At 41.3% G+C, this 18,386-nt stretch overlaps 2 protein-coding genes across 2 annotated transcripts; one reads left to right on the plus strand and one right to left on the minus strand.

Moving 5' to 3' along the window:
* Position 1: 1 nt before the first annotated feature.
* On the minus strand, positions 2–18,380 carry acad11 (acyl-CoA dehydrogenase family, member 11). Its single transcript, XM_075452021.1, has 20 exons — positions 17,997–18,380; positions 17,793–17,892; positions 17,115–17,240; positions 16,718–16,879; positions 16,461–16,625; positions 16,235–16,376; positions 15,967–16,088; positions 15,759–15,865; positions 15,382–15,493; positions 14,885–14,962; positions 14,372–14,510; positions 13,906–14,013; positions 13,024–13,122; positions 2,225–2,294; positions 1,503–1,588; positions 1,311–1,382; positions 973–1,127; positions 714–830; positions 418–527; positions 2–336 (listed from the first exon to the last, which is right to left on the minus strand). The coding sequence occupies exons 1-20, from the start codon at positions 18,140–18,142 to the stop codon at positions 222–224; spliced, it is 2,331 nt and encodes a 776-aa protein (XP_075308136.1). The 5' UTR covers positions 18,143–18,380; the 3' UTR covers positions 2–221.
* On the plus strand, positions 4,514–7,696 carry ackr4b (atypical chemokine receptor 4b). Its single transcript, XM_075452024.1, has 2 exons — positions 4,514–4,736; positions 6,371–7,696. Exon 2 carries the CDS (start codon positions 6,377–6,379, stop codon positions 7,490–7,492), a length of 1,116 nt encoding a protein of 371 aa, XP_075308139.1. The 5' UTR covers positions 4,514–4,736; positions 6,371–6,376; the 3' UTR covers positions 7,493–7,696.
* Positions 18,381–18,386: the final 6 nt, after the last annotated feature.

Below are 18,386 nucleotides of genomic sequence, written 5' to 3' on the forward strand. Positions count from 1 at the left end.
CTAATTGTCTGAACAAGATATTTATTTACAATTTTTTATTTATTTTAACTTCAACAATACATCGAAGTAGGGGACCTTATGTAAAGAATCACAGTATTGTTAACGCTAATAAGTCTAATCATAGTCTTAACTGCATTAAAAAGTTAATGGTCACTGATTTTGGACATAAAACGAAGCGATGCTGAAGAGAAACTCAGTTTAATGAAGCTGTTGTGGCCTCCTCAGAGCTTAGCCTGTGCCCTCTTTAGCTGATCCCTCAGTTCTAGGTGTGCTATGGAGGACAGGTGCACCTCATCTGGTCCATCAGCGATGCGCAGAGTTCGCACATATGAGTACCTGAAGACAAGTGTTTTTCTGCCATTAGGAAAGATCAGTTTAAGACTAATTACTGTTTTGGTGTGGGAAGGGTTAACTTACATCTGGGCGAGAGGGAAGTCTCCTGACACACCTGCCCCTCCGTGCACCTGGATGGCGTAATCCACCACCTTACAGGCCATCCTGGCTGCGGCCACCTTGATCATTGCAACCTAATGTACAGGAACAGGGATGCATTAAGTCGGGTACAGTTATGTAAATGCTACTGATGAGCACAATTTTTTCTAAAACGCAATGCTCAGAGCTAAAGAAGTCTATAGTGTCTGACATATGCAAATTGGACCAAGTTTGTAATGTAAGAACACTGCATGTAACTGTTCAAAACAGGACAGTTTTACCTGCTTACGAGCAGCCTGGCTGCCCTGTGTATCCAGAGCCTGTGCTGCAGAGAGAGTCAACAAGCGGGTCTGCTCGATCATAAGACGGCATTCGGCTATCCAGTGAGCAACAACCTCCTATACACAACACAAGAGAGAGCAGATGTCCCCAAGTTGTAGCTGAAAATCCCACCACTAGATGTCAACAGTTGGGGAAAAGCTCCACACAAAACACCTCAGCACTGAAATGACTACAGTTGGAAGAATCTAACTCACTCACATGCTGGTAGAGTTTTTTTCCAAATGTGTGTCTGGAAGCAGCCCGCTGGCACAGCAGCTCGAGAGCCAACTCAGCTAAGCCAACGGCTCTCATGCAGTGATGCAGCCTGCCTGGACCCAGCCGCCCCTGAGCGATCTCAAATCCCCTGCCCTCACCTGGAAGCCAAAAAGGTGGGATAGAAACAGAGACACCTTGAATGGCCACAGAAGAGACAAAGCACACTTCTGTCCTACTACGACTCCATGCCGATATCACTTTCTAGTCCAGATTTCTCTACAGGAGCAGCTTGCGTCTCAGCAGCCAGAGTAAATGAGTGGAAGACAAATGGAAGCTTTTACCGAGAATAATGTTGGATAGAGGCACGCGGACATCTTCAAAGTGCACCTCAAAGTGGCCACCATGGATGGCGTCTGAGTGCAGAAACGAGGTAGAGTTAAATTAGGCCAGGAAAGCTCATCTTTCATGTCCTGAAAAGATGATATAGTGGAAAAACAGGAAAAGCTCATGTGTAACAACAAGGCAGATCTTACCATCCTGTCCAAACACTGTGATCGGTCTGATGAGCTTTACACCTGCTGTGTCCATTGGTACGAGGATCATACTGTGTTGGCCATGCCTGAGAAACGGGTTCACAAACAAAAAGGTCACCATACTTGGGCCACAGCAACAATTCTGTTGAGGTGTTTTTTTTTTAAATCAGCTGCTATTGCTGGGGATTTTTTTTTTTTTTGCATTCCATTCTTTCCGTCAAGGTGCGGTTTGTATGCAAAAAACAAAGAAAGTGTGCATATCTCGGGTGTGCCGCCCACCCAGTTTAATATTTAATCTCCAACCTGCTTGTAACTGATGAGTAACACAGATCAGTGCCAATTGCATGTCAACATCAGATTGATTTATTTTCATGACCAGCATTGTAGGCAAACACGAGATTAGCGTTCAAATGTAAGTGCACGCAAGGAAATAAAACTATCCCAAGTCAAAGTTTGTTTCAGTAGAGTTGCAGCACCAAGGAAGTTCAATGGTAAAAACAACCTGTAAACTTAAGTGCAAAGGTGCTAAGACAAGCCCAGACAATTCATATAAATGCAACATGGCGACACTTAACTGGAAAATCTGATACGTTTACAGCAAAGATCCTGAATAAAAAAAAAACAAACGTGTGGGTAAAAACAGGATAACGAAGACCTGAACTCTTACGCAAAGCATGAGAAGATCATGAGAAGGTCTCTCCCCAGAGGACCGTTCTACTGACCTGCTGCCGACATCCTCAGAGCCACTCCTGCACATCACAATGGCCACTTTGCATTGGGGATTGCCTGCACCTGCGGGAACAAGGCAGAAATCCTGTGGCTGATGGATATTCATTGGTGTCCTTAACCGTTCCATAACCCGAACATGCGCGGAAACTGTGTGGGTTTGCTGGCTGAAATTGCTAAACGCGGATGAAGCTGATGACGGATTAATGACACAACAGGAGAAAAAGCCAAAGGTTAATCTACATTTCCTGACATGGATTTTTTTTAATCTATAAAACTGAAAGCAGATCAAGTTGGTTTGAGATTGTGTGACAAAATGCTTCTTTTTGGCTCGTAAAGGGATATTAACACAAAAAGAAGGGAAAGAACAGCCACTAGAGGGCAATGTAACATAGACAGATTCGTTTGACAAGAAATCTAACAAACAATGGGGAAGAAGTGATGCTGTTGAAAGAATAATGACCAAATTACAGTGTCCGTGAGGCACGAAATAAAGCGATAAAACAGAAAACACATCACCAAAACAGCCAAAAACAAACAAACAAAAAAACACTTTTCAGCAAAAACGACACTTTTTTTGAGTGAATTTTTCTTGGTTTCTTTGCATTTTCTGTTTTATCGTTGCATTTTCATCTTTTTTTTTTTTTTGTATTTTCTGTTTGGAAGTTGCTTTCAGTTTTGTTATGGTTTTGTTATATCTAATGTCCACGGTTTTATTGTGTTATCTTATATAGTTTTCTGTTTGTTGCATTTTCTCTTTATTTTTTCTGAATCACACAATTAAGTTTTATGAACGAATGTGTTTTGTTCCTGTGCTTTCTGGGCTTTTAAGATAATAAATAAATAAATAAATAAATTAAAAAAATAAATAAATAAAATAAATAAATAATAATAATAATAATTAAAAAAATAAAAATCACACTTCTACGAATCCTTGTATTTTCAAAAACTTTGCGTTTTTGGCTCTGACAAACTACTGAATTATAAAAAAAAAATTTAAAAAATGAGCAATCACAGAAAACGCTACAATTTCCCCTGGTTGGGGGTTCACTTTTAGGCTAAACCCACAAGGCCTAAGACAAACACAGGATAACCAATGGTCTGCCTTCCTGTTTAAATTTCTGGCCAGCTGGAAAAACTGTCTCCTGAGGACGAACATATGGACACCAGACAGCAACACGCAAGGTAGTTTTTGAAAATTCCCAGCACAGGAGTTGCGGCACGAGTTCATGAGAACAGTTCCGCCAAACTCCTTCGGACAGATCTTAGATCTCCGAACCCCACTGTGGAAATTCAAACAGACATTAACTTATTATGACGACAATGCAACAAAGAGTGCAAAATTTACATGCCGCTCCACCCTTAAACCACATCTAGGAAAGCCTGTTCGGATCACAAGCAGGTTTGGTTTTCCTGTCAACCCTTATGAGAGTCCCACGGTCTTTGATACAAGGTGAGTCCTGCTGTCGTGCCCTTACATGTCTCGTCCCCAGTGGAATGAAAATAAACCTTCCCGACTGAGTGACATCAAAACATCTCATGTTGTTGATCTTAGAGAAAAATAACAACAAACAAAAGTAACATTTCTTTTAAAAAAATACATTTTTAAAAACTACACTATCCTCAGAAAAAAAGCCAGCAGTCTCAATGTTTGGGGTCGGGCGTTTCATTATCTACGATTTATTTAGTTTCAGCTACAAACCCAGCTTGTTTGTTTCTGTATGTTCACAAACTAGGAGAGAAGGAATGAGGGACAGAGGGATATTAAAAACAAGTTGGCAATTTCTGAGAAAACAAGAAAAAAATTTAAAAAAAAAAGGAGCCTGCAGTATTTACAACAAACAGAGGTGAATCAACAGTGTCGTGTGGACGTTTCAGTTTAAAATCTACTAAATCAGAGCCAGATACGCACAAACAGAGAGGCTGCAGAATAATGTACAAAGCTCCATGTTTTAACCCAATAACGACTTAGCATTCTTGCAAACCGCACTCATCAAAATAAGCTTTGTGAAGCTTTGTGAATGGGAAAGAGAGATTATCCATATCAGATGTTATTTCAAATCCTGCTTTTTCCCTCCGTTTTCCCCACATACAAAGGGCGGTAAGCAGGGCACTCCCTGCGTGACCCACACTCAAGACAACGCAAATGTACATTTCATGTGAAAAACAACCCATTTCTGTATGGCACTTCAAACACACAGAGACAATGAGGATTCTTCATTCATCTAAACCACCCATCCCAGAAATGCCTCGCACTCAAAAAATGCTCGCGCACGCACGCACACACAAGCAAAACACACCAAAGCACTCAGAGCTACGTGGAGAAAGGACATGCTCTTGAGTGTCGGCGGGGAAGTGAGCGGGGCGGGCTGAAGCTGAGATTAGTCACTTTAGTCCTGGAGCACAAACGTCTCTCCTCAGGACACACAACAGCAGTTTGTGAGTGATAAACAAGGGACTGATATAAGCGCTACAAATTTCATCTCTCACCGAAAGAGCGGGAACGAGGTAAGAAACTTCACACTTTTGGACATTTTCCTAACAAAACTCTATAAGCTAACAGAGTTGTGCTGTGTATAAAATATTGTTACGACCTTTTGAAAATGTTATGTCAGACTTCATTCTAAATCAGAAATCTGGGTTCCTGCCTATTTTGCATACACCATGTGACAAAGCATTTTGCTTTCTTGCTTTTTCTCTCTCTACACAGTCAAAGGTTCACTTTAGATCCAAAGTCAAAGTCCTGCAGTGGATTTTTTTACGACATTATCAAAAGTAAAGTCAGGTAATGATAACAACTCGGTCTCGCTAACGCTGCTCTGTTAGGGAGTATCCCAAAGGTCTTTTCTCAGACAGTTTTCTCAGTAACAACATGACTGATATATATCATTGCTACTAAAACCACTGATTGCACACTACAACTCAGCATGTTTGATCCAGTGACTTTGCTTAAGCCTTTTTAAATCAGCTGCCTTTCATAATGCTCACTCACAGTGTTCGGCAGACTTCTTCATTAAATCATATGAATATGTCATTAATTAATATCTTTCCTGTATTTGGCTTGTGAATACCTAAACGACCACGATGAAAACACGTAAGCATGTAAAAACCTGCTACACACGACACGCAGCTGTTGACAGCAGCGAATGCTTGACATATTTTCTGAATGTTCCAAAGAACATCTGTTGGAATTGCTGCTCCTCCCATATAATGGCTCATTATATAACAAACCTGGACACTTTTCTTAAAACCACTCTTGTCATTTTGGCAACGAGCGTCATCAGCCAGAAATGATGCACAGCTATTCCAAGGAACTTATTTTGGTTCTCAGCCAGGAATCGTGTCATCAATCGTGTCAAAATATTCTGCTGTGGGATTTCACAGGCTCCAAAGTGAATTTTTAAGTAATCGTATCTTTAAGAATAATGTGAGGTTCGTAGATATTTTTCAGTGTCAAACAGTGTTCGTGCACGCAGCTCTGTCTGCAGTGAACAGATGGGACATCGCGGTGAGTCTGAATCAAAGTCTCACTGTCCCGTCAAACCCACACGTTCCATTTCCAGTAAAACCAGCATCCTGGAAATTCAATCTGGCAACAGACCACGCACTTGCGTGTCATCTTCATTCCTCTTTAAACGCATTTCCTGTCATTCTTGTCTCGCTCCTATAGGCAACATTACATTTATGATTAAAAGAAAGACAACAAAGTTGAACTGTGAAGTGTTCATTGAGCATATTTAGAGAAGACTTCTTAGAAATACTGATATCATCTTTTCCCTGCGATTCGAGACTTAATTAAACAGAAGCTGCAATTTCCTGAAGTCTGTGGATCACTTAGCATCCTGCAGCATACTAACTAACTCAGTTCAATAGGTAAGTAGAGGCTATCCAAGTCGCCCTCCCCCCTTAGAGCTGTATTCGCTGTGGTTACTCAAGCTCGCACACATTTCCGACAGGCGGTACTTAAATCATTAGGGAAACCATGCAGGAGAGATTCCTTTGCTGAAAAATACTGACAGTAATTTCCTGTTTGTTTGTTTACTTCATACTTTATTAATGTGTGAACAACTAAAGATGGCAGAGGGAAATGTTTTCCCATTTAAAATTGAATAAAAGCTTCTCCTAATTGTACTTTTGTGCAGACAAAAATGGAGGACTTCTATTACCATGACGACGAGGACTCCAGCCTCAATGAAAGTTATGATTACAATTATGAGCACAGCATCTGTGACAAAGAAGCAGTGCGTTCCTTCGGTGGCATCTTCCTCCCCATCATCTACGCCCTGGCTCTGGTGGTGGGGCTGGCAGGGAATGCCCTGGTCGTGGTGGTCTACACATCGCGGTTGAGACTACGAACCCTGACGGATGTGTGCATCCTTAACCTGGCCATTTCGGACCTGCTGCTTCTCTTCACCCTACCATTTTGGGCGGCCGACGCCGTCCATGGCTGGATGTTAGGTTCAGCAGCCTGTAAAATCACCTCCTTCCTCTACAGTACCAACTTTAGCTGTGGCATGCTGCTGCTGGCATGCATCAGTGTGGACCGCTATCGGGCTGTAACCCAAAATCCAACAGGCAGAACAGGGGCAACCCGACAGGGGAGGAGGCAGTGGATCCTGGTGTGTCTTGTACTGTGGGGTCTAGCCAGCTTTCTTGGCCTTCCTGAACTTATCTTCTCCAGACTAAAGCACTCCCATCACAGAACTGGCTGCACGGCTGTCTACCCTACCAGCATGGCCCTACCTGCAAAGGCTGCCTTGGAGCTGCTGGAAGTGATTCTTAGATTCCTTCTGCCTTTCTTGGTCATGGTGGTGTGCTACTGCTGGGTGGGCAGGACACTGAGCAAGGCTGCTGGGGTGCGGAGAGAACGGAAGTGGCGTGCCCTGCGGGTCCTCCTGGCTGTGGTGGCTGTATTCCTCTTCACCCAGCTGCCCTACAATGTGGTTAAGCTGTTCCGAGCGATGGACATCATTTACATCCTTGTGAGCGACTGTGAAGTCAGCAAGGGCCTGGATCGTGCTCTCCAGGTGACGGAGAGCCTGGCGCTCACCCACGCCTGCATTAACCCTATCCTCTACGCCTTTGTCGGGTCCTCTTTCAGAGGTCACGTCCTAAAGGCTGCTAAGCACCTTGGACAGCGACTGGGGAGACACTCAAGACAAATCAATGAGGAGCCAGCAGTGGAGATTGCCCTCCACACACACAGTCAGAATCAGTCCCAGTCTGGTTCAGAAGACCAAGATACCAGCACCTTCACTATCTAAGACTCCATCATGTATCCATTATAAATGCCATACGATACTGCATGCCTGTGTAATGTATATGTATTTACATACATTAACTATCATACAAGATAGATACCAATATCCACACATTAATTTTTAAGGTTAAAAACACATGTAAATGAACTTTATAAACACTAAGTATTTTGTATAAATTATGTATTTTCTTAAATAAAAAAAAAACAAAGCCTTCCAGTGACATGCATCTGTTTCAATTAAATGCAGCTGAATCTCAAGCTGTTCAGAGCATCCCTTTAGTTTTTCACAACAAATCCAACACAACTTTACAATCTGTGCTGTCTTCCAAGAGCTCATCTGCATCCCATTTCATTACATCCCGCGGCTTTGGGTTGGGATGACGGATGGCTTGATTGCACAGTGGGTGACCCATTGAGTCGAAAAACATTTGGCAAACAAACACAAGACAGCACACAGCGGGAAGGAGCCCTCCACGCTATCAGACAAGAAAACAGCAAAACTGCATGTTCCTCTGAGAAGCTTAAAACTTAACTGCCGTTTTTTCATACACTTATCCTTGTTTATTTCAATAACATGGGCTTGAAAGAGAAAAATGATTTACAGTAATGAGTTCTCTTCAGTTTTTTTTTTTCTTTTCTTTTTTTCCAAAATTGTTAAATACCATCCAATAACATTACGCCAGGCTCACCCTCATACACTCAGAGCATATCCAATCTTGGCCCAGTGTGTTGGATGGCCTGGCATATATCCAACCGTTTACTCCATCACACTGTGATTCAGCTTAGTTTGGCAAGACTTTCAGACCAGATCCACCACAGATACTACCAACTGATTTTTATAAGCAAAACAATCTTCCTGCTTACCATTTTTTCGTGTGCAGTAGCAATAAAACCAAACCCAATTACACGCCATCGCCCTAGGTCATGAATGAAAACCAGGTGTGAGTGACTGGACAGGCGAACGCTTAGGATCCTAATTCAATCATTTCCAAGCCGACCCAGGAAATCAAGCAGTTCATTGTATACTGTCGGACAAAAGTAGGTAAACAAGAAAAAACACATTTTTGTAGGACCTCGGATCGCGATAAGAACTCGACAAGTGACAACAACACGCTGGAATTTGAGATCGAAATGCAGCAATGAGACCCAAAAGAGGCTGGCCCTATGACTACGTGCATAGCACTGTGTATCAATAAGGCGTCAGTAGAATCTACCTATATAAAGTGCATTGCCATAACAGTCTTTTCCAAATGTACGTGGCACTTTTTTTAAACAGTAAATGGTGAAATAATTATCATAATTAAATACACGCCTCAAATTCAAGCAAAACATGAAGTCATGTGATCCATTTTACCTGAAAATCTTCCTTTAGTCTAAAAGAGACCAAAAACTCTAAAGAATCGTATGATTCCACTTCAAACTACTGATAATGGTTACCATGTTTTTACTGCTTTACATATGTGACTGTGGAAGAAGAGCACAGATGCCGAAAGGATAAAGATAAAAGATAGCAGGTCTGGGAGTAATTTCCGTGCATTATCATGCCCATGGGATAGGCTTATGTAGCTTCCACACCACACCACAGAGTTGCACTGGTAAGGTCGACACATCTTCCCATCTAGCAACTGGGTCTTTGCAACCATCAGCTTTGGTGAAAGTGCGAATGGCAAAGACAGAAACAGCATCATTCTGTGGTGTGTGTGCGTGGATTAAAGTTTTGGTGGGGTTATTCAATGGGAAGTAGCAGTTAATTAGAGAGAATAATTACATGGAAAAATGTATTTTAAAAAGTGTAAATTAATAGGCCTGTCACAGTTCATAATCGCCCACCATCATTTTGCAGAATTGCAAGAATCGTCGTCATTTACACATTTATTGAAAACAGCTCAATGTAAATGAACAGAAATGGCATTTGTCTGCAGTTTGATTAACACTCCTAACGACAACTGCATCTCACCAGGTCCCCTTTCCTCTGCTACAGTTTAATGGCACCCATGAGGAGAATCCGTGACACCAACTTTATATCTAGAGGTGCTTTGTAATTTGATTTGAAATCAGAAAGAAATAAAAATACAGGGGGGGCACCATATGTGGCAGCCACATCTGCATAGGGGGCCTTTGGAACAAGAGCTGAAGCACAGCAGAGAGGAAGGGGTAGGGACCTGCAGGTGATATTCTGTAAAACTTTCAAGCACATCCCCCATACGCAAATCTGCTTCAATTTCTAATTTTGAGCATTTGCTGACATTGTCATGGGTTGTGTCTTCTCCGTTTTGACCCAATTAGAGAAGACGGGCTAAATGACTTAAAAAGATGGCAGTTGCTACTACCACTGACCTAAAAAAAAAAAAAAAAAAAACGGAAACAGAAACAGAAAACTGCCTAATTTACAACGACCTTCGGCCCTTTGAAAGCTTTTGGGAGTGGAATTAGCAACATACACTTGCCATAAACTCAATTGAACAAAGAACCCTTTTTGGAGACTTACCTACCTTATCTGGACCAATAAATCCAAGTTGACATTCCCCCCAGATAAGGGGACCAGATGGCTAAATAAAACTGAAATTACTTTCACCAATATTCACTGAAACAACATTTCAGCCAAATCTTAAAACTGTATTAAATGTGTTTGATAACTTTGTACAAGTTCTTTCAGGTTCCCAGCAAAGTCACAAGATGCATATAGAGACAATTTGTACGATTCTGGCTAAAATATTGACGGAGAACTGATCTTGTTGAAAAATGACCAACCCGAACCACATTGCCTAGTGGTTTGTAGTGTTGAATAGTTAAATCCACACGGACTCAGTAAACTGGACAAGATATATGCAACAATACAACTTCTAACGATGTCCCATCGGTATCTATTTGTTATTGTTTGGCATCTCCATTGTTAACACAGAAAAATAACATTGTGTGGTTCGCTATTCATATGTCACAACTTTACAGATATTTATCTGAATTTTGAGAACTCATAATCAGGTTATGTGTTATTTGATGTCCTTATATCATAAGTATGTTATATCTTTAATCTTCATATCTTAACAAGTTGTGGTGCTTTCAGAATCATCGAGACAAATGTTCTATGAGACGGGAGTAATGGAGAAATAGAGTTTCTTTGTTTTATCCAGGAATCCCCGTATAAATGTTGAAAACAGATCTCATTTAACAGACACCCTGGCAGACGTCACCACAGTTTCAGGCATATCATTGGCTGAAAGAGTAGTGTAAGCCTACGTCATGCCCCGCCTCCGCGAGTCAAACCACGGAACCCGCGACCCAAAATGAGAAGGAGCAGAGAAGAAAGGAGAAGAACACATGAGCGTTTTGGGCGTTTTCCAGAGTCTCAGGAGAGCGGAAAGACAATAGAATGATGCGGAGAGGATGAGCGGTGCAGAAGACGACAGGAGGGGGGAAGAAGATGGCAAGGACTCAAAGAAAGACGAGAAAGAAAGACCCGAACAAAGATAGAAACAGAATGAAGTAGTCTAAAGATACACACTTTCTGTGTTTTGTTCGTCATCCATGTCCTTTTTACGTCGCACGGTTTAACCTCCGCTGTTGCACGCCATCACAGTTTTTCCGAAAGTAGCAAGATATGAGACTGATTATTAATTGAAACATTAATTTAACATACCAGGATCGTAAGATTTTGTGTTTTTCCTTCATTCGAAGGTGGTGCCCTACATTCGAGGTTTAAGGTTTATTGAGACTGTGAGAACGTCTGGTAAATCCTTATATTTGATATATCTATTTGCCCAAATATCGCTACACCACCCAATTCAGCAAACTCGGACAGAAAAGTTATAATAGACTGGTATCTGGCCTGTAAAAGGGCGTAAACAGTAAATATGTAATGATCATTTATATGTGTTATAAATTAGTCTTATTGCACATGTATGGCTCTTCTTTTTCATGGAAATGTTATTAAACAATAGTTAGGTACATACTCCACGTAAAAAGGACCAAAAAATAATCACAAATGACTTTGTTAGTCACAATTATTTGCATAAAAATATGTATTTATTAAAATTGGTTTCTATGTTGGTATGAGAAATTGCACTTTAAAAAGCAAGCATCTTAGACAATATTCTGGGAAACACCCAAAACACGTGAGTGAGGATCTGGCAGTGGACATCTAACTGGAAAGAGTGAATTTACCATAGCAACATCACCCAAGAATATACATTATATCAAAACAACCCTATCAAGTTTCACTTCTGTTGGACTGGACTGCACTTGGACTGAATCAGCCTGGATTTTGTGACTCACTGCACAAAAAAAACCCCGACATTTGATTTCCACTCTCGGATAGTTTGCTATGACAGCAACCGCAGGTCACAGAAACTATGAAAATGGCCATCCACACGCCCACATTCTTTCCTAACATGGAGATACGCTCATGCTGGCAGAGGACAACCTCACAACCACAGACAATTCATTCGAAATTTCACTCTCAAGATAAAGAGAAATGCTAAGATAGAACTGTGTAGCCACAGTTGTGTGACAGATAAAAAACATTAACTGCATAGCAACTGTTAAGTTGAAAGCAGAAATTAGGCAGTAAGAAGGAACTGCCAGCATACTTTCCCTTGAATTGTATGCTTTAAAAGGTGGTGGGCTATACAGCTGTAAGAGGAAACACTAGAAATATTGTGTGTGTATTTCACAGAAACTGATGAGGTGCATGATAATATCTATGGTTCACCATCCATTCATTTCTGAGCGCAAGTGCTTCAAACTTTACAATTGCAGAACACTTCTGCATGCTAGTTTAAACTGCTGTGCCATATGATATCAAATATCAAGCTTAGGTTTAGACCCAATTACAGACAATCTGAACTGCAACATTAACCGAAAAAATTCCATCTCACATACATAAGGGTCTCAGTCCAGAGAATAGAGACATACAGCAAATGTACCAAAGCGCAGTGTTATGCTCTTCCGACCGTTCACATGTACTGTTACAACAGCATTTCGTTTTTTGTCTTCTAATACTTGTTTTTCCGACTTGAATCACTAACAATGACTCATACTAGAGGTTAAATGTCAGTTTACTGACATACACCGATTATGTATTGTGGCTGGAATCCTATGACTTTACTCTGGTTCAATCTGCTGGAAAACCAAAGCCATATTTTCCTGAATGAAGTAGATTTAAAGATCATTAAAAAAGTGTTTATATCATATAAAGCTTATGGTATGAGTCATCTGCACTTTTTTAATAAAATCGCCCATATGCTGGCAGTTTGGCTTAGTATGCATCTCTTTAGGGCTTCAGCTTCCCCAACATCTTGTTTGCATATAAACCCAAACATTTTAAGAAAAGCACTTGGGTGGACAATGACATTATCCGGTTTAGTCTTTTAAAAACATTCCATGGTTTATGGGTTTTTCCCTAAACACATTAAAAGCAAGTACAGTTATTGCAAATAAAACTACTCGAGAGTCTCAAGCTCTTTGGTGGCATTTTGAGCTTAAATGAGCCAGTGAATTCTTCCATATTCAGGATTGGATGACGTTTCATGTACTTACCGCTGCTCCACCATTTTTTGCCATTTATGATGTAGTTGCTTTTATCCCTGCGCAGACTGCACTCCATGTTGGTCGCATCGCTGGAAGCAACGTCAGGCTCTGGGAAAAGGGGGACACGACGTTCAAATCTTAAACGGAAAGAATTAGCAGTGAGACAAACAAGTTTTACGGTCTCCTGCCTTTCTTTTGTGCTCTGCCTGGAAACCGGCCTTAAACTTAAACAGGTGGTGAATGTAAATACAATGCACTCACACGCTTTTATTTAAAAAAAAAAAACAAACAGCAGATGGGTGTTAACAGAGTCAGAAGTAGAAACTGTTTAACGGCGTGAGACGGAAATGCCTGTGCTTCATCATTCAGTATAATAAATAGACCGAACTGCTGACAAAAGACGTGCCAAAAACACACCTAATCACCGTGTGTATTTACAAAAACCTCAGCGGTGTTCGCACCCAATGAAATCACGTTTGGCAACAGCGTGTTGCTGTTTCCAGGGAGTATGAAAAGCAAAGGGGTAGACAACAGCGAATAATTACTCATTGTCAACTGGTGTTTACTTTTGCTGACACGTAATGCCTTTAAAGAAGCTTTTCACGGCGTCAGTAACAGCTGTGCTTAGTGTAACCTGTCTTTTTTTTTTTAAGACCACAACCTTCCCTGGAACGCATGGCAGAAAACCACAGTTAACTCTCAGTGGACTGAATCTGAGCAATATTCTGTGAATGGGTAGAAAATTCTGACAGTTACTACCCTAAGAATTCCAAACAGCACCCTAAAATCTGCAAAATCGGCCATAAAATTCTGCCGTCGAAGCACAAAACTCTCCTGATGCTTGAGATGTGTGATGTTTTCTTTTTCAGTCACTTGTCGCCATGGAAATACCTGTCATACAGAAGCAGGAGCGGATCTCTCCTTTTAGCAGAGGCTCCAGCCATCTCTTTCTCTGTTCCTCACTGCCAAACATGTGGAGCACCTCCATATTTCCCGTGTCTGTAGAGAGGAATAATAGCCATCAGCCACCTGTAATTGTGACTTTTTTTTGGAACTGATTAGCTCCTATGAACTCCCCTGGTAAACAAACAAAAACAGACCAAATCTAGAAAAATTGTGATTTTTACTTCAGAAAATGTATTTAAAAAAAAAAAAAAAAAAAAGAGAAGCATTTTATGATTGAAAATTGAAAGGATTTAACCTGTTGACAGAACCTGGACTTGAGAGAATATGCAGTACAGGAAAAGAGCAAGATTGTGTTTTAGGTGAAGTCACGTCACTGACAGAACTGACACGTCACGGTACCCCAAGGCCTTTAAATGATCTCAAAATCTGACAACATTTTAGAATTCTTCACCAGGAGCCTGGCAGTTAAAGACATCGGGGGCAAAGAGGCACCGTCCAGTTTCTTCTGCGATAAAGGCGTAGTCCAGCTGAGTGAGTCCGCTAACTGCAGGCAGGAAAAGGTTCCACAGCCCTGCCTGCCTGGCTTTCACCTGGACACGAAAACAGAAGGAGCAAAACACTTCACTCAAAAAAAACAAAAAAACATCCCAAGTTCGATGTCAAGCTTTGATGGCAGGAAATAACAGTTTAAGTATTTTTGTTTGCGTTTAAGTTGTGATTAATGCTGCCATGTAGCGTGCAGAGTAAGTGGGTGGGTGAACAATTTAGACTAGATTTGAATAAACCAGGATATGGAGCTTTCTAGGACGTTATGCGACTTCTAGAACACTTTGTCTCATGTGGATGAATTTGATTTTTCTTCTTCTTCTTCTTCTTTATCCTTCGGACATATTGATACTGGATCTTTGCAGGAAAGAGACTGGATTTCCAAATTAAAACGAGATGCAGCAATATTACCACATACCTTCAGATCCTCTATTACTCTCGGTGTGTACCACCTCTGTGGAGACTGAGCGTGTTTGGTGTAGTATTCTGCAACTTCCTGGGGAAAATACAACATTTAGCATTTGTAAGACAAGTAATTAATCCCCTTCAGACATCACTCTCAAGACTGGAAATTGTTCATCAGTGCTTACATGCAAAAATAATCAGTAAATACTGTATGTTGACATAGAGATCCAATTACAACAGTTTGTGGTTCTTTATGTTGCACTGTGCCCAGTTCTTTCACAAAAGGAAAAGCATCACGGCGCAATAATAGTGCTTTGATGTCCAGCCAACGATGATGATGATTTTGCTTGCAATACAAGTTAAATAATCAACAGACTCATTGTTTTCTCACTCTAATTCATTAATCCTGATTGCATGAATGCACTGCTCTGTCAAATCCTCTCGCGTCTGCGCTAAATGCCCATCAGAGAAAACAAATCTCTTCTGTTCTTGCCGGCTCTTGGCACTGACCTCTTGAGCTGGAAGCACATTTTGTTGCATGAAGTCTTTGACCTGCTGGAGAACAGCCTGGCCTTTAGCCGTTTGGAGGAACAGCCTGTCTCTTGTTGGACCTGTTAGAGGCCTGGCATTGAAAACACATCTCAAATGTTAAAAACCAGCAGGGAACAGTGGAAGCGGCAGCTGGATGCCAAATTCCAACGGTTGCTGGCTTAAGATCAGTCAGCAGATGGACTCAATCAGCTCTCTGGCGCACTTTAACAATAAATTTTGATAATTTTTAATTCTATACCAGCAGGCAATCGTCAATTATATAAAATCATATTCTAATGTGGATAACCAAGATAAGGTTGGATAAGCAAGATAATCATTTCATTACTGCAATTAACCTTTTTGCAAGCTGCAAGGCTATCTTAGCTGCGGGCTCCACACTCTGTCCGAACTGAGCTGCGTTGGGTGCACTGGCGTTACCCAGCAGGTGGCGAGCATAGATCCCCTAGTGACGGTGAAAAAACCAAAACAGACAGGAGTGAAAACTAATCTGTATTCGGGAAAACAATACCAACTGACTGCATGGTTTACAGTTTAACTACAAACCTGGGCAATGGCTGCCATTTTAAAGACGGAAAGAGCCAGGTAGAAATTTAATTTTGGCAACGCAAATGGGATCCCCCGACACCTGCAGTATATGGAGATCAGATCGCCAACAGCTGGAACACCTGCACAGTGAGGATTAAGTACAGACCACGAGCCAGCACATTCAATAATCACAAGACAAAGATGTTGGAAAACAACGCCAATTAATCAGTCCAATCAATTAATAACACTAATCTTATTCAAGGTTATTTTCAAGTGTCGGCATTACCTTCTACTCCTTTTAAACTGCCCATCTGGCTGACAATGTTGAACTCTGCTGGCCAGTAGTGAGGCATCAGAAAGTAGGCCAGGTCTACGAATGGGTTCCCGGTAGTAGACAGCTCCCAGTCCAACACGGCTATCACACGTGCCTAATAACACCAAACACACACCGTGAAGTAACCGCTGAGAAACGCAACATAGACTGACGATAAGAACCACCACAGAAACTGGACCTCTGTTGGGTGGAATATCAAATTATCCAATCGGAAATCTCCATGCACGAGCGTGACCTCATCATCGTTCTCTGGCAAATTGTTCATCAACCAGTCGGAGAGTTCATTCACGACTGGGATGTCTCTGTGGGCCGCCGCAGTGTACTGCTTTGTCCAGGTGGACACCTTCAAGATGAAAAAAAGACATTTCTCAATGTTACCGATCTGATTCAATTCGCAGATGTGATATATGATGAGTACAATGTGTGTTATCTCACTTGTCTCGTGCAGTAACCCGCTCCTCTTCCAAAGCCTTCAAGGTGCAGTGACTCAAGGTCCAGGGAATGCATCTTTGCCAGCGCTTCCGCTGCAGCTACATACAGAGCGGCCCTCTCGGCCGGACTCACTCCAGGGAGACGGAGATCTCTGAATATGCGTCCCTGCTCAACAGAGGCAGATGATCAACAGTAGAATTTTTCTGAAATCTCATTTTTTAACTCAAACTCCTTTGGTTGTTGTATAAATACATATATGTAGACACTTGGGAATCTATTACAAATGTTAAAATGGCCCATTTCATCATGTCAATATTCATTATTTTCACATTAAATAACAGAGCAAACGTTATGAATTGATGACTTGACAGCCATATGACATCAGGGTGCACCAACTTACCTTGACGTGTTCCATTAAGTAGAACTCTGTACCTATAACGTCAACATCAGTGCAGTGCAGGAGGGGCTGAGGCACTGGGAAACCAGTGGAGAAAAGGGCCTTTTGCACCCGATACTCCCTGTCCACCTGCACACATGAAAACGCAGATGGTGTCTTCTCCATTGCAAATTGTACTTTACAGGAGAAAAAAAGTCAAGCAACATCTACAGTCAAACATGTTTTCCATAATCTAGTTTAATTAAAAGCGGTTTGAAAAAAACAAAACAAGAAGACAATCGTTTTCTTTTTTTTTTAAACCAGGCTAAGATTCATGAGTACCTAATTACACGGCTCATTCCAGGGCATTTCTGAGAAGAATTTGCAGATTAACTCATTTTTCATTATGTTAGCATCTATAAATTCCACAGTGACTTAAACTACTCTCGTAATTCTGTCAAATGTGGCGTTTGCACAACAATTCTGACGTTCCCTGAAAAGTAAACAAGGGAGAGCTGAACGTGTGAAAAACCAGACTCGGTTACTCCCTCTGCTGGAGAAAAGACACGATTGCACACAACACGAGTCCTGCAAACAGATTCCGTTGCAGAACTCCCGTTGTGTAATTTTTTTTTAAAATTTAACACGGTCCTAAAACCTCTGCTTGAGTGTTTGTCGAGGTGATGAGAGGTGAAACTTTACCTTGTGAGCCCCCGGGAGCAGCTCACCTGGGGGTCGCTTCCTGAGTACAAAACTTTTTGACGGTGTCTGGATTAGGAAGGTTGGGTTTGACTGACCAGTACTGAAAAGATAACAGATATGTCGTCAGCTTGCTATCCAGGTAGCTAAACATTTGTACAAGATTAGTTTTGGAAGATAATGAAACAAGCCAACTGTAACTCATACCTGTACTGTCTGACAATGAGTGTGTCATTATTTGACATCCGTGACTCGAAAGCCAAATATCTTTGAAGACTGCCAACATTGAATTTATGTTGTGGTCGCACGGGAGTTGTCAGCTCCTCCATGTCGAGGTGTTCGGGATTAATCATTACCACACATTGCTGAGCAGATTTACCGAGCAAACTTTTCCCACTATCACGAATGATAGAGGTCGGACCACTAACGGATAAACACACTCACGAAAAGTAGAAATATATATGTTTATATATAAAACCCAATATCTTACAGACGTTGAGTTGAGCGTGAAACGATAATTATAAAAACTTTGTTCAACCCAACCGTCTGCTCAAATCCTTTCGTGGACTTTTTAAACAATTCACCGCTGATGTAGGA

This window comes from Odontesthes bonariensis, chromosome 20 (genome assembly GCF_027942865.1).
Source record: "Odontesthes bonariensis isolate fOdoBon6 chromosome 20, fOdoBon6.hap1, whole genome shotgun sequence".
In the NCBI taxonomy this organism is placed as follows: Eukaryota; Metazoa; Chordata; class Actinopteri; order Atheriniformes; family Atherinopsidae; genus Odontesthes; species Odontesthes bonariensis.